Here is a 14,509-nt window from a genome sequence, read left to right as displayed (position 1 = left end):
CTTTCACACCTGGATTGTCCAACATTTGTCTGGATAAGAATCATCTAATAATGGTAAAATATGTACACAATATTTATCTGGACACTTTCAAATTGTTATATTGCTACTATGCACTTTCTGTATCCTGTGCATGTGATCAACATTGATTTTATTTGATAGTGTATTTACCAGAGACGGTAATGTGAAGAACAACATGACCTGCACCAAAGTTAGATTAGGATATAGGCCAAGGACTAGATAAAGTGTATTTTTGCTACTTGTCATATTCGTGTATGTAGGTGGCAGGGAAGTCAGGCGCAGGAGAAACCAAGTTGGTTAATATGGAGTATTTAATTAAAAAAACTAACTCCAAAACCAAAGTACAAAATAAATGGGTAAAGTATACCCGTCGCATACCGATACACAAGCTCACGTAACATAACATCACAAACAATCACCGACAAGGACATGAGGGGAAACAGAGGGTTAAATACACATGATTAATTGGATAGGAAACAGGTGTGTAGGAAGACAAGACAAAACCAATGGAAAATGAAAAACTGATCAATGGTGGCTGGAAGACCGGTGACGTCGACCGCTGAGCACCACCCGAGCAAGGAGGGGCGTCAACTTCGGCAGACCATGTTCTGTTATAATATCCACCCGGCACAGCCAGAAGAGGACTGGCCACCCCTCATAGCCTGGTTCCTCTCTAGGTTTCTTCCTAGGTTTTTGGCCTTTCTAGGGAGTTTTTCCTAGGGAGTTTTTCCTAGCCACCGTGCTTCTTTCAAATGCATTGCTTGCTGTTTGGGGTTTTAGGCTGGGTTTCTGTACAGCACTTTGAGATTTCAGCTGATATACGAAGGGCTATATAAATACATTTGATTTGATTTTGATTTGATTTTGATTTGAAGTCGTGACACAACTACTTTCACCACTTTTAGTCTTAATCTTTGGATGCTTATTACACTACCTTACTCACTCTGTTTAGCACATGGCCTCACATATGAATTCTTAAAGAGATGGTTGGGGTGAAGGTTTAAGATGCTGAATGGTTGTAGACCACAGGAGATTGGTGGTACCTTAATTGGGGAGGACGAGCTTGAGCTAATTCAATGTAAAAAAAAACACTATTTAAAATTTTGCTACATAAGACCGAATCAAGACGGTCGGTCACGAATTAGTTTACATCCCTGTTAGTAAGCAATTCTCCTTTGTCAAGATAATCCATCCACCTGATAGGTGTGGCATATCAGGAAGGTGATTGAACAGCATAATCATTACACAGGTGCACCTTGTGCTGGTGACAGTAAAAAGGCCACTCTGAAATGTGCCGTTTTGTTACACAACACAATGCCTCAAATGTCTCAAGTTTTGAGAGATTGTGCAATTAGCATGCTGACTGCAGGAATGTCCACCAGAGCTGTTGCCAGATAATTGAATATTCATTTCTCTAACATAATGCCGTTTTAGAGAATTTGGCAGTATGTCCAACCGACCTCACAACAGCAGACCACGTGTAACCATGCCAGCCCAGGACCTCCACATCTGGTTTCTTCACCTGCGGGATCATCTGAGACCAGCCACCAGACATTTGAAACTGTGGGTTTGCATAACCAAAGAATATCGGCAAAAACTTTCATAAACAGTCTCAGGGAAGGTCATCTGCGTACTCACAGATTAATCCCGGTTTCAATTGTACCGGGCAGATGGCAGTCAGCATTTATGGCATCGTGAGGGCGAGCAGTTTGCTAATGTCAAACTTGTCTATATAGTCCAAATCAGGATGATCCATACTTTTTCAAAAATATTTATACCAATCTATTGAACTTACAGGTAACATACGATCCAATCGTTATGGTGGGAGACTATAACAGTGTTAAGTACATCAATGTACCGTAAAGGAAATCCCTACAACCCTGACATTGAGATATACATGCAGACTTAATCAAGCTAGTCGTCTTGTCTTTTTCTCACTTGCATCAAATGTTCAAAAGTATTGATAGGAGACAGAATGCGATTGGCCATCATCTAATTGGCCTTCACATAACTTACCGAATTTCCACGTGCGATATAAGTTAAGCAAATCCCTTTATTGATTGGGATACCTTTAAATGTACCTTCAGATGTTATTTAATTCAGTTTGTCTAAAGAGACAAGACTAACAAGGGAAATACAGGAACTAATAGTGCAGGTAGATATCAATAAAAATGGTACTACAGAGATAGAAAACAAGTTAGAGGAAAAACAAAAAGAAGTGGAGGAACTTCTGCAAGAATGATCTAATGTGATCTATTACAAAAATAAATCAAACTGGATGGAATATTGAGAAAAATGTACCTAATTATTCCTGAATCTTCAACGCTTTCAAAAATTATTTGCAGAAACGCGTTACTAAAGACGGAGTACTCCATGAGTCTCTGAATGACAATTTTAAGGAGGAAGCTAAATATTTAAAAAACATATTTTCTTTTTCTCCGCACCCTCTGAATGATGATTACTGTAAGGAATTATTTGTAAATAATATTATTTATTTTTTTACAAATGCACAAAAATATCAGTGCGAAGACCAGGAATAACTTTGAGGCTATAAATCCTTTCAGTCTGGAAAAAGCCACAGGGCTTGATGACTTACCGGTAATCTCTATTATTAGCTTGTTTTAACTACTTCTATAGAAATGGTAGCCTTTCAGGTACTCAGCAGGAAGGTCTGATTTCACTATTATTAAAACAAGACCATGATGGCAAATATACAGATCCAGTCCAGCAAGAAAACTGGAGGCCTCTTACACAAAACAATACTAGCGAAATGCATAGCATTCAGAATTAAAAATGTTTTTCCAGGTATTGTTAATACTGATCAGACAGGTTTTTTACATGGACAATACATTGGAGATAATATACGACAACTATTAGAAATGGTGAAACATTTAAGAAGCCAGGCCTGGTATTTATAGCATATTTTGAAAAGGCCTTTGATGAAGTAAGACTGGATTTTATATATAAATGCCTGGATTTAAATTTTTTTGGCGAGTCTCTTATTCAATGGGTAAAAGTAATGTATAGCAACCCCAGGTGTAAAATAGTAAATAGCGGCTACTTCTCAGAGAGTTTTGAACTGTCAAAAGGCATTAAAAAGGGGGTCTGCTGTCACCAAATCTATTCGTTACGGCCATCGAAATGCTAGCTATTAAAATCAGATCAAATAACAACATTAGAAGATTACAAATCCAAGGCTTAAATACAAAAATGTCCATGTATGTCAATGACTCAAGTTTTAAGCCTGCAAGCTAGATCCCTGCAATATCTCATTGAAGATCTAGATAACTTTTCTGGCCTCTCTGGACTAAAACCTAATTATGATAAGTGTACAATATTACATATTGGATCTTTAAAAAACACAACTTTGACATTACCCTGCAGCTTTGTGATGGCCACTCCAAATACCTTGACTTTGTTGTCCTTAAGCCATTTTGCCAGAACTTTGGAAGTATGCTTGGGGTCATTGTCCACTTGGAAGACCCATTTGCGACCAAGCTTTAACTTCCTGACTGATGTCTTGAGATATTGCTTCAATATATCCACATAATTTTCCTGCCTCATGACGCCATCTATTTTGTGAAGTGCACCAGTCCCTCCTGCAGCAAAGCACCCCACAACATGATGTTTCCACCCCCGTGCTTCACGGTTGGGATGGTGTTCGTCGGCTTGCAAGCCTCCCTCTTTTCCCTCCAAACATTATGACTAAACAGTTCTATTTTTGTTTCATCAGACCAGAGGACATTTCTCCAAACAGTACGATCTTCGTCCCCATGTGCAGTTGCAAACCATAGTCTGGCTTTTTTATGGCGGTTTTGGAACAGTGGCTTCTTCCTTGTTGAGCAGCCCTTCAGGTTATGTCGATATAGGACTCGTTTTACTGTGGATATAGATACTTTTGTACCTAGAACTAATTCAATTTAGAGGATTCTAAATTAATATCAAAGGGGCTTTTATACAATTATAATGCAGGGTTAATAAAAAAAAAACGTTTTAAAATGTATATGTTTATTAAGTAGTCATGCTTGTCTCAGACCAGTGCGAAACGATGCTGAAATAGTTGACCACATGCGGGTAGGCTATTGCTTGTTGGGCGGATTTTCACACCTACAGTAGCCAGGCTATTAAACTAATTGTTTGATAACAGATCGGCTCTCGGAACTCATTAACACACTTTACCATGTGTGTTTCAATTCTCACACTCACTCACACGCACACACTTGCTGACATTTACTCCTAGGGTGCTGACCAGTTGCACCCTCTATAACCACTGTTTATATCATTTGATATATCATTGATATCTAGCCTTTATGGCCATGTACTCTTATAATCTCTAACCAATGTGCACCTTCATCAGATGAACCGCAACATATCAGCTAAAGCAATATAATTCATGAATGCATTTGAAAGTTAATATTGTGATAGTGATCTGTTATCCAATGATTGTTGTTATTATTATTAACCCTGCATTATAATTATATAAAATCCCCTTAGATATTCTGTGTTTTTATTTACAGTAGTGATGGACAGCTGGAGGCATTTTGTTTTTCACAAGCGTGGTTTTAGAGTACTCAAGTTTGACTATTTTTGCCTTTAGCCTACACTTTACAATAGGACAAATATATTATTGAATTTGATTTTAAAAACAGTTTTAAAATGTATATGTGTATTAAGTAGTCTTGCATGTCTCAGAGCAGTGCGAAACGGTGCTGAAATAGTTGATCACGTGGATAAGCTACTACTTCAAATCCTATTATAACAATTGGATGACTTTGACTGTTACAGTAAGCAACAATTTGTTGCCTTTATTAGCCTACTTTACGTCAATATTTCTGTCATTCAGTGATGTTTATTCCCATAGTAATTCGTTATGGATCCATCCAGCTGTGGTTAGAAAACAATGCATTTGGTGGACTCGTTAAGATGGACTCACTGATAGTTGAAGATGATGAGCATTCGGCAAAGGCAATCAACATCGCTCTAATCAGAGTCAGAAGGCAGTTGAAGAAACTTGAGTGGACTTATGAAAAGGCTCTGTAGACATTTTATATATATATATATATATATATATATATATATATATATATATATATATATATATATATATATATATATATCCCTCAGGAGACCATCCGCCATATTTGAGCAGTATATATATATACTGCTCAAAAAAATAAAGGGAACACTTAAACAACACAATGTAACTCCAAGTCAATCACACTTCTGTGAAATCAAACTGTCCACTTAGGAAGCAACACTGATTGACAATACATTTCACATGCTGTTGTGCAAATGGAATAGACAACAGGTGAAAATTATAGGCAATTAGCAAGACACCCCCAATAAAGGAGTGGTTCTGCAGGTGGTGACCACAGACCACTTCTCAGTTCCTATGCTTCCTGGCTGATGTTTTGGTCACTTTTGAATGCTGGCGGTGCTTTCACTCTAGTGGTAGCATGAGACGGAGTCTACAACCCACACAAGTGGCTCAGGTAGTGCAGCTCATCCAGGATGGCACATCAATGCGAGCTGTGGCAAGAAGGTTTGCTGTGTCTGTCAGCGTAGTGTCCAGAGCATGGAGGCGCTACCAGGAGACAGGCCAGTACATCAGGAGACGTGGAGGAGGCCGTAGGAGGGCAACAACCCAGCAGCAGGACCGCTACCTCCGCCTTTGTGCAAGGAGGAGCAGGAGGAGCACTGCTAGAGCCCTGCAAAATGACCTCCAGCAGGCCACAAATGTGCATGTGTCTGCTCAAACGGTCAGAAACAGACTCCATGAGGGTGGTATGAGGGCCCGACGTCCACAGGTGGGGGTTGTGCTTACAGCCCAACACCGTGCAGGACGTTTGGCATTTGCCAGAGAACACCAACATTGGCAAATTCGCCACTGGCGCCCTGTGCTCTTCACAGATGAAAGCAGGTTCACACTGAGCACATGTGACAGACGTGACAGAGTCTGGAGACGCCGTGGAGAACGTTCTGCTGCCTGCAACATCCTCCAGCATGACCGGTTTGGCGGTGGGTCAGTCATGGTGTGGGGTGGCATTTCTTTGGGGAGCTGCACAGCCCTCCATGTGCTCGCCAGAGGTAGCCTGACTGCCATTAGGTACCGAGATGAGATCCTCAGACCCCTTGTGAGACCATATGCTGGTGCGGTTGGCCCTGGGTTCCTCCTAATGCAAGACAATGCTAGATCTCATGTGGCTGGAGTGTGTCAGCAGTTCCTGCAAGAGGAAGGCATTGATGCTATGGACTGGCCCGCCCGTTCCCCAGACCTGAATCCAATTGAGCACATCTGGGACATCATGTCTCGCTCCATCCACCAACGCCACGTTGCACCACAGACTGTCCAGGAGTTGGCGGATGCTTTAGTCCAGGTCTGGGAGGAGATCCCTCAGGAGATCATCCGCCACCTCATCAGGAGCATGCCCAGGCGTTGTAGGGAGGTCATACAGGCACGTGGAGGCCACACACACTACTGAGCCTCATTTTGACTTGTTTTAAGGACATTACATCAAAGTTGGATCAGCCTGTAGTGTGGTTTTCCACTTTAATATTGAGTGTGACTCCAAATCCAGACCTCCATGGGTTGATAAATTGGATTTCCATTTATTATTTTTGTGTGATTTTGTTGTCAGCACATTCAAGTATGTAAAGAAAAAAGTATTTAATAAGATTATTTCATTCATTCAGATCTAGGATGTGTTATTTCAGTGTTCCCTTTATTTTTTTGAGCAGTATATATATATATATATATATATATATATATATATATATATATATATATATATATATATATATATATTTATTATTATTATTATTATATATACACTACCGTTCAAAATTTGGGGTCACTTAGAAATGTCCTTGTTTTTGAAAGAAAAGCAAAAAAAATTGTCCATTTGTCACGTCCTGGCCAGTATATAAGGTTAATTGTTTTGTAGTTTGGTCAGGGCGTGACAGAGGGTATTTGTTTTATGTGGTTCAGGGTGGTGTGTTTGTTCAAAGGGGGTGTTTGATTTAGTATTTCCGGGGTTTTGGTTTATAGTCTGTGTATGTATTTCTATGTCTAGTCTGGTGAGTGTGTTTCTATGTTGGTTAATTGGTGTTGGGACTCTCAGTTGAAGGCAGGTGTTGTCTATCTGCCTTTGATTGAGAGTCCCATAATTAAGGGTGTGTTTGTGTTGGGTGATTGTTCTGTGTTCAGCCCTAGGCTTTGCCAGACTGTTTGTTGTTCGTTCGTTTTCGTGTTTTGTTGTTTTGGAGTGTTCTTTTTGATAGTTAAATAAAAGTCAAAATGAGCATACACGTACCTGCTGCGTATTGGTCTACCTTTTCTGATGACGATTTCGCACTATCGCCAGAAGACGAAGACGACAACCGTGACAGAATCACCCACCACTCAAGGACCAAGCAGCAGAGGAAGGAGCGGAGGAAGTTCGAAGTGGACAAACAAGAGCGATGGACTTGGGAGGAGATCTTGGAGGGAGAAGGCTCCTACACTTGGGAGGAGATCCAAGCAGGGAAAGATCGCCTGCCTTGGAAACAGGTGGTACGCGAGAGAGAGGAAAGGAGTAAGGCGGGCATGGACCGGGAACGTTTCCGAGGGACAAGACTGGCGTTGAAGCACGAGAGGCACCCCCAATAATTTTTTTGGGGGGGCACACGGGTAGTTTGTCTAGGCGAAGGAAGAGCCAGAAGCCAGCTACCCGTGGTTATATGGAGGAGCGTATGGGGTGGAGAGCGCTATGTTTCGCTGAGAAGCGCACTATCTCACCCATACGCACGCACAGTCCGGTGCGAGTTATTCCAGCCCCTCGCAGGTGCCGTGCTAGAGCGGGCATCCAGCCTGGTAGGAGGATGCCTGCGCAGCGCATCTGGTCGCCGGTACGCCTCCGAGGACCAGGCTACCCAACTCCCGCTCTACGCACGGCTACCATCAGGCCCCTGCACAGCCCAGTCTGCCCTGTACGAGCACTCCGCTCGTGCAGGGCTACTAGTTCCATCGAGCCAAGGCGGGTTGTGCAGGAGGTAAGATCTAGACCGGCTGTGCGCCTCCATAACCCTGGGTTTCCAGCTCCTGTCTCTCGTGCGGACCCGGAAGTACGTCCACCCAGTCCGCCTCGTCCTGTTCCCGCTCCCCGCACTAAACTGAAAGTGTGTAAACCCAGCCTCGCCAGTCAACAGTCGTCGGAGCTGCCCGCCAGTCAACAGTCGTCGGAGCTGCCCGCCAGTCAACAGTCGTCGGAGCTGCCCGCCAGTCAACAGTCGTCGGAGCTGCCCGCCAGTCAACAGTCGTCGGAGCTGCCCGCCAGTCAACAGTCGTCGGAGCTGCCCGCCAGTCAACAGTCGTCGGAGCTGCCCGCCAGTCAACAGTCGCCGGAGTGGTCAGACTGCGCTGAACTGCCGGAGTGGTCAGAATGCGCTGAACTGCCGGAGTGGCCAGACTGCGCTGAACTGCCGGAGTGGCCAGACTGCGCTGAACTGCCGGAGTGGCCAGACTGCGCTGAACTGCCGGAGTGGCCAGACTGCGCTGAACTGCCGGAGTGGCCAGACTGCGCTGAACTGCCGGAGTGGCCAGACTGCGCTGAACTGCCGGAGTGGCCAGACTGCGCTGAACTGCCGGAGTGGCCAGACTGCCCTGAACTGCCGGAGTGGCCAGACGGCCCTGAACTGCCGGAGTGGCCAGACGGCCCTGAACTGCCGGAGTGGCCAGACGGCCCTGAACTGCCGGAGTGGCCAGACGGCCCTGAACTGCCGGAGTGGCCAGACGGCCCTGAACTGCCGGAGTGGCCAGACGGCCCTGAACTGCCGGAGTTGCCAGACTGCCCAGACTGTCCCGAGTTGCCAGACTGTCCCGAGTTGCCAGACTGTCCCGAGTTGCCAGACTGCCCAGACTGTCCCGAGTTGCCAGACTGCCCAGACTGTCCCGAGTTGCCAGACTGCCCAGACTGTCCCGAGCTGCCAGACTGCCCAGACTGTCCCGAGCTGCCAGACTGCCCAGACAGCCTGGAACGGCCTGAGCCGGAGCCACCTCCAAAAAATAGGTGGGTTGGGGAGGGGGGGTGTAGCACAGTGCCGTCGTTGACGGCAGCCACCCTCCCTTCCCTCCCTTTAGTAAGGGGGAATTTTTCTTTGGGGTATTGTTTGGGGTTATTTTTTTTTGTTAAGGTGCTTCCGGGGTAGCACCTTTAAGGGGGGGTACTGTCACGTCCTGGCCAGTATATAAGGTTAATTGTTTTGTAGTTTGGTCAGGGCGTGACAGAGGGTATTTGTTTTATGTGGTTCAGGGTGGTGTGTTTGTTCAAAGGGGGTGTTTGATTTAGTATTTCCGGGGTTTTGGTTTATAGTCTGTGTATGTATTTCTATGTCTAGTCTGGTGAGTGTGTTTCTATGTTGGTTAATTGGGGTTGGGACTCTCAGTTGAAGGCAGGTGTTGTCTATCTGCCTTTGATTGAGAGTCCCATAATTAAGGGTGTGTTTGTGTTTGTGATTGTTCTGTGTTCAGCCCTAGGCTTTGCCAGACTGTTTGTTGTTCGTTCGTTTTCGTGGTTTGTTGTTTTGGAGTGTTCTTTTTGATAGTTAAATAAAAGTCAAAATGAGCATACACGTACCTGCTGCGTATTGGTCTACCTTTTCTGATGACGATTTCGCACTATCGTCAGAAGACGAAGACGACAACCGTGACACCATTAAAAAAACATTAAAATGATCAGAATTACAGCATAGACATTGTTAATGTTGTAAATGACTATTGTATCTGGAAACTGCTGTTTTTTAATGGAATATCTACATAGGCGTACAGAGGCCCATTATCAGCAACAGTCTCAACGTCAACAGTGAAGAGGCGACCCTGGGATGCTGGCCTTCTAGGCAGAGTTGCAAAGAAAAAGCCATATCTCAGACTGGCCAATAAAAATAAAAGATTAAGATGAGCAAAAGAACACAGACAATGGACAGAGGAACTCTGCCTAGAAGGCCAGCATCCCAGGGTCGCCTCTTCACTGTTGACGTTGAGACTGGTGTTATTCCCACTTTTCCCCACTCCTTAAAAACAAAACCACTGAGTCATCCTGTGGTGGTGCCCAGGCTGCCTCCCTTTGACGTCACAACCACTGATGCCACTTGTAAACCCAGGCAGGGTTGGTGGTTTGGTTGAGTTAGTGGAACTGGTGGGTCTTGAGGCCATGTCACTGAGGCTAGATTCATTCATAAAAACATGTTCAGGGTGTGGTTTTGGAGACAATTCAACCCGCTCACCGCTAAGAAACGGCTTTGATAAGTTTTGAACTGCTTTTATAGCTCTGCATCAAAATGCAGTTAGAATTAAATACAGAGAAGGTGAGGCTAATGGCAACCTATCTGAAACCATTTACAGATCCACACATGCATAGACATGCATTCACACACACACCCTTTCGGACAAACACATTTAGGCAGGGAAATCCAATAAAATTCACACCGACAACATTTATCAAACACGCATGAACTAGGGATAGGCATTACTGTGTATTTGCCCACACTGTCTGAGAGAGCTAGATATAATAGTGTCTGCTAGGAATTCAGCTTTCATTTAGCCATCATTAAAACGCTTTGGATGATGATAATCTCCAGGTAGAAATCTACATGACATGTAGATGACAGGTGTCTTGTGACACATGGAGACGTGATCAGAGCTTTTCAGTATGACGGCCATTACGCCTTATTTACACTGTCTGTAATATAATGGAGATGAACTAGACTCCTGGGGTTAAAAAGGCAAGAGGCTGTAATAACTTCTCTGGCTATATTATATACTGCTGTTTTTGGATTATATTGTTGCTGTATTGGTTCAGTTATGGATGTTGTTTTGGTTGATATTCAGTTGTTGCTGTGCTGGTGTAGTTGTGGACACCGATGATGTGCTAGGTGTTTTGTTATTGATGTGTGGTTAAAATAACTCTTATTTGGGGGGTTACTGTTATTGTTGCCTATTGCAGTGTGGTTCATTGTGTCATTTGGTGATTGTTACTAGGTACGCTGCTTTTAAAAGAGGAGAGACAGAGACACTCAAATAGTCATGTGACCACTGTGATGTTGATCAGTAGGAGGTTTACCCTTAAGAACAACACACACAAACACACAAACACAAAATGTGGCAGGCTAACCTCTCCGAACCCTAAACCCATGGGCAGGCGACTTCTATACCCTAACCAATAAGAACAACAGCCACTCACCCCCTCCGTTCTTTTGACACAGGTAGGGGAACCTCCAGACATTGCCCAGGCCTACAGAGAAGCCCACCTGGGCCAGGATGTACTGCAGCTTGCTGTTCCAGGCTGGCCTCGCTGCTTCATTTTCTGCATCCGAGCCTTCGTCCTCCACGTCCATGTCTCCGTTAAGGTTAAGCTCCTTCCCTTCCCCATCACCTCTGCCGCTCCCCACGATCAGCGAGCTCTTCTTAAAGGAATCATCACAAGTGTCCTCGTTGGATAGCAGGTCTTTGACGGACTCCCTGACATCATCGTCAAGCTCTCTCTTGACGGCCTTGCAGTTTTTGGGCATTTGATAAAGCAGACCAGGGCGAGGGATGGAATGTCTTTGGGTTAGTAGCGGGAGGGGTGTGGGAACAGTGCAGTTCTGGTAGTTATTCTGAGATCAGGGTACTGTCTTTACAAGGCAAGGGCTTAGAGGTGGTCTGTCAGGGGTTGGATAAAGTATCCGTCTTGGAGGTTTGTGATGGAGGGTTGAGAAGGAGTTGTTTATTTCTTCATTATCACAAAATGCCTGAGGGGAAAGAAATCCAAAAACAAAATGACTTAGGGTACAAATGTAAATATAAAAAAATGCAATATTCATTACTTCCGGGAAAACATCATGAGGGTGTATGATTCATGGCGATGCAATAACTGTTAGATGTTAACACAGGACCCATGTTTTATGCAAATTAGACTCCAATATTGAACTTTTCATCATCAGCATATGGCAAAAGGAAATCAAAGAAAATACTAGGGTACAATATCCATAACTCCAGTAAAGGCAGAATGAGAGTGCGTATTGGTGATTTCACCACTCTCTGATGGTGACACAGATCTCATGTTTTTAAGAAATGAGATACAGTCTGTGTATGACATCACAACAATGCACATAGAAATATTTACTTAAAGAAGAAGAGAAGAGAAAAAAGAGAGGAGGAGGAGGAAGGAAGTAAGGGAGGAAGGAAGTAGGGGGGGGTCTGGGCCTGTCAACAACAACCAAAAAGTTTCCATTCTTCTTATCAATTAAACCAAAACTAATTTTATTAATGTAATTTCCTTTCTATCCACAGTCTGTGACCTCACTTGATTTGAACAGAATCACCCCTCATACTTCATCAGCCAGACATGGTAGTCTGGATGGTGTCCAACCTGGTGTGTGCACATGTTAGAAAACTTGCCTTGGGCAATTGTTGAGGACAAATAATTATAACATCAATTCTTTGTGTTCCTGTTTTTAATTTACTGAATATCTTAGCATGAATAATCAATTCCGCACAAGGAAATCATCATTATTGAAACATGGAATGGACTTTTGCTATGACAGGTCTGATATCGAGATGGTACCCACGCCTCTGAATAATTGAACCCCAAACGCCAAGCACGAGGCAATTTGCATACCAACCCAAACACGCATTGTCCTCGCAGCTCAACATGAGAGCAGAGAAAATCAACAGACGAAAAATGGAACAAAAAAAGACCCAGAATATAGCCCTTAAGGTATTAGTATAATAGTTGTGATGTGATCATGCTTCGGCCGATAGTTTTTAAAATCCCCATTGTGCATAAAATAAACCCACAATGGTGCAGAATATAGTAGTCTCTATCCCTTTTGACCGACCCGTGGTTTAAGTGATTCACTTATTTCATTTGACCACTTCCAGATTAGCCTTGTTCATTCACTAAGTATGGGCTTCATTTCATCAGCAAATAAACGTCAATTGTAATAAACGTACATTTGTAGGGTGTAGGTGGAATAGTAAACTAGGTTGTAGCCTATATACAGAAAGATTACATCTATTTATATTGTCTTGATAATAACATTTGACTACTGTATTAAATGTACATGTGCATTTCCATCTATGATGAAATAAGAAATCGTTCCATGTTCCTATTGAATACGTCGCCGTATGGCATATTCCACTATGAAGGGCTAAATAAAGCTATTAAAAAGGCTAGACATGCATGTGTATGTGAATACAAAAAATAAAAATACATGATTAAATACATAGGCTACATGTCGAAAAAGTAATGGATGAGAGGAATACCTGGCGCCATGTTGTTTATTCAAGAGACAATTTGTTACAGGAATGAACATAAATTAATTCCTATCCCTCCCCGCCCAGCCGCATCTCCTCTGTAGTGCCATCCATGTGCGGTATTTCATCATACACTCACTGCCCACATCCTGCGCAATGCAACAACATTCTATTCAGCCCAAAACATATATTTCTTCTAAATGATGTTTACCTTTAGTATAGATTCGTCTTCTGTAAAATTGAGATGTTGGTCTTTTTCGGAAAGAAGCGTCTCAAGGAATGAAATTGTGACAGAAGCACATGCACGGGGCAGACATCATCACTCGTGTTGCGTCTCTGGTCCTATACCGCCGGTGTAGTGCTGTGCGAAACAAACTCAAGTCCTTCGACTCGTCTGCGTTTTAGCAATAGGTTACAGGCAGCGCGGTAATAGGGGTGCTCGGCTTCTCTCTTTGTCAATATTTGATCCAAATGCCCATTATTTTTTGCTCAATTTATCTCTATATATTTAGGTGGATTTAACATGGTATACTTATATTCAAACCCCTTCGTTAATGCGCACGATAAGCTAAATAATCATTTTTAAAATGTCTAATCTCCCCTATTTGCACTTGGTATGCTCCACTACTAACCCCTAACATTACACTGAAAAAAACCCAACATGAAGTGTTGATCCCATGTTTCATGAGCTGAAATAAAATATGTCTAAAAAGCTTATTTCACTCAAATTTTGTGCAGAATTTGTTTACATCCCTGTTAGTGGGCATTTCTCATTTGGCAAGATAATCCATCCAACTAACAGTTGTGGCATATCAAGAAGCTGATTAAACCGCATGATCATTACACAGGTGCACCTTGTGCTGGGGACAACAAAAGTCCACTCTAAAATGCGTAGTTTTGTCACACAATGCAATGCCACAGATGTCTCAAGTTTTGAGGGAGCGTGCAATTGGCATGCTGACTGCAGGAATGTCCACCAGCGCTGTTGCCACCAGCGCTGTTAATTTGGCAGTACATCCAACCGGCCTCACAACCGCAGACCACATCTATGGCATCATGTGGGAGAGCGGTATGCTGATGGCAACGTTGTGAACAGAGTGCCCCACGTTGGCGGTGGAGTTATGGATGGGCAGGCATAAGCTACGGGCAATGAACACAATTGCATTTTATTAATGGCACTTTGAATGCACAGAGATACCATGACGAGATCCTGAGGCC

At 43.3% G+C, this 14,509-nt stretch overlaps 1 protein-coding gene across 1 annotated transcript in view; it reads right to left on the bottom strand.

Annotated features, from left to right (window-relative positions):
* LOC115152339 (sodium-dependent neutral amino acid transporter B(0)AT2) overlaps positions 1-13,735 on the bottom strand; it is a 61,094-nt gene extending 47,359 nt beyond the window's left edge. The window contains exons 1-2 of the mRNA XM_029697109.1: positions 13,503-13,735; positions 11,235-11,784 (exon numbers count right to left, since the gene is read on the bottom strand). Coding sequence (XP_029552969.1) covers positions 11,235-11,562 — 328 coding nt within the window. The 5' untranslated portion in view covers positions 11,563-11,784; positions 13,503-13,735. The remainder of the gene's footprint in view (positions 1-11,234; positions 11,785-13,502) is intronic.
* Positions 13,736-14,509: the final 774 nt, after the last annotated feature.

Source organism: Salmo trutta, chromosome 17, assembly GCF_901001165.1.
Source record: "Salmo trutta chromosome 17, fSalTru1.1, whole genome shotgun sequence".
In the NCBI taxonomy this organism is placed as follows: domain Eukaryota; kingdom Metazoa; phylum Chordata; class Actinopteri; order Salmoniformes; family Salmonidae; genus Salmo; species Salmo trutta.
Note: the sequence above shows the minus strand (reverse complement) of the source record. Positions and strands in the feature narration are given on the sequence as shown.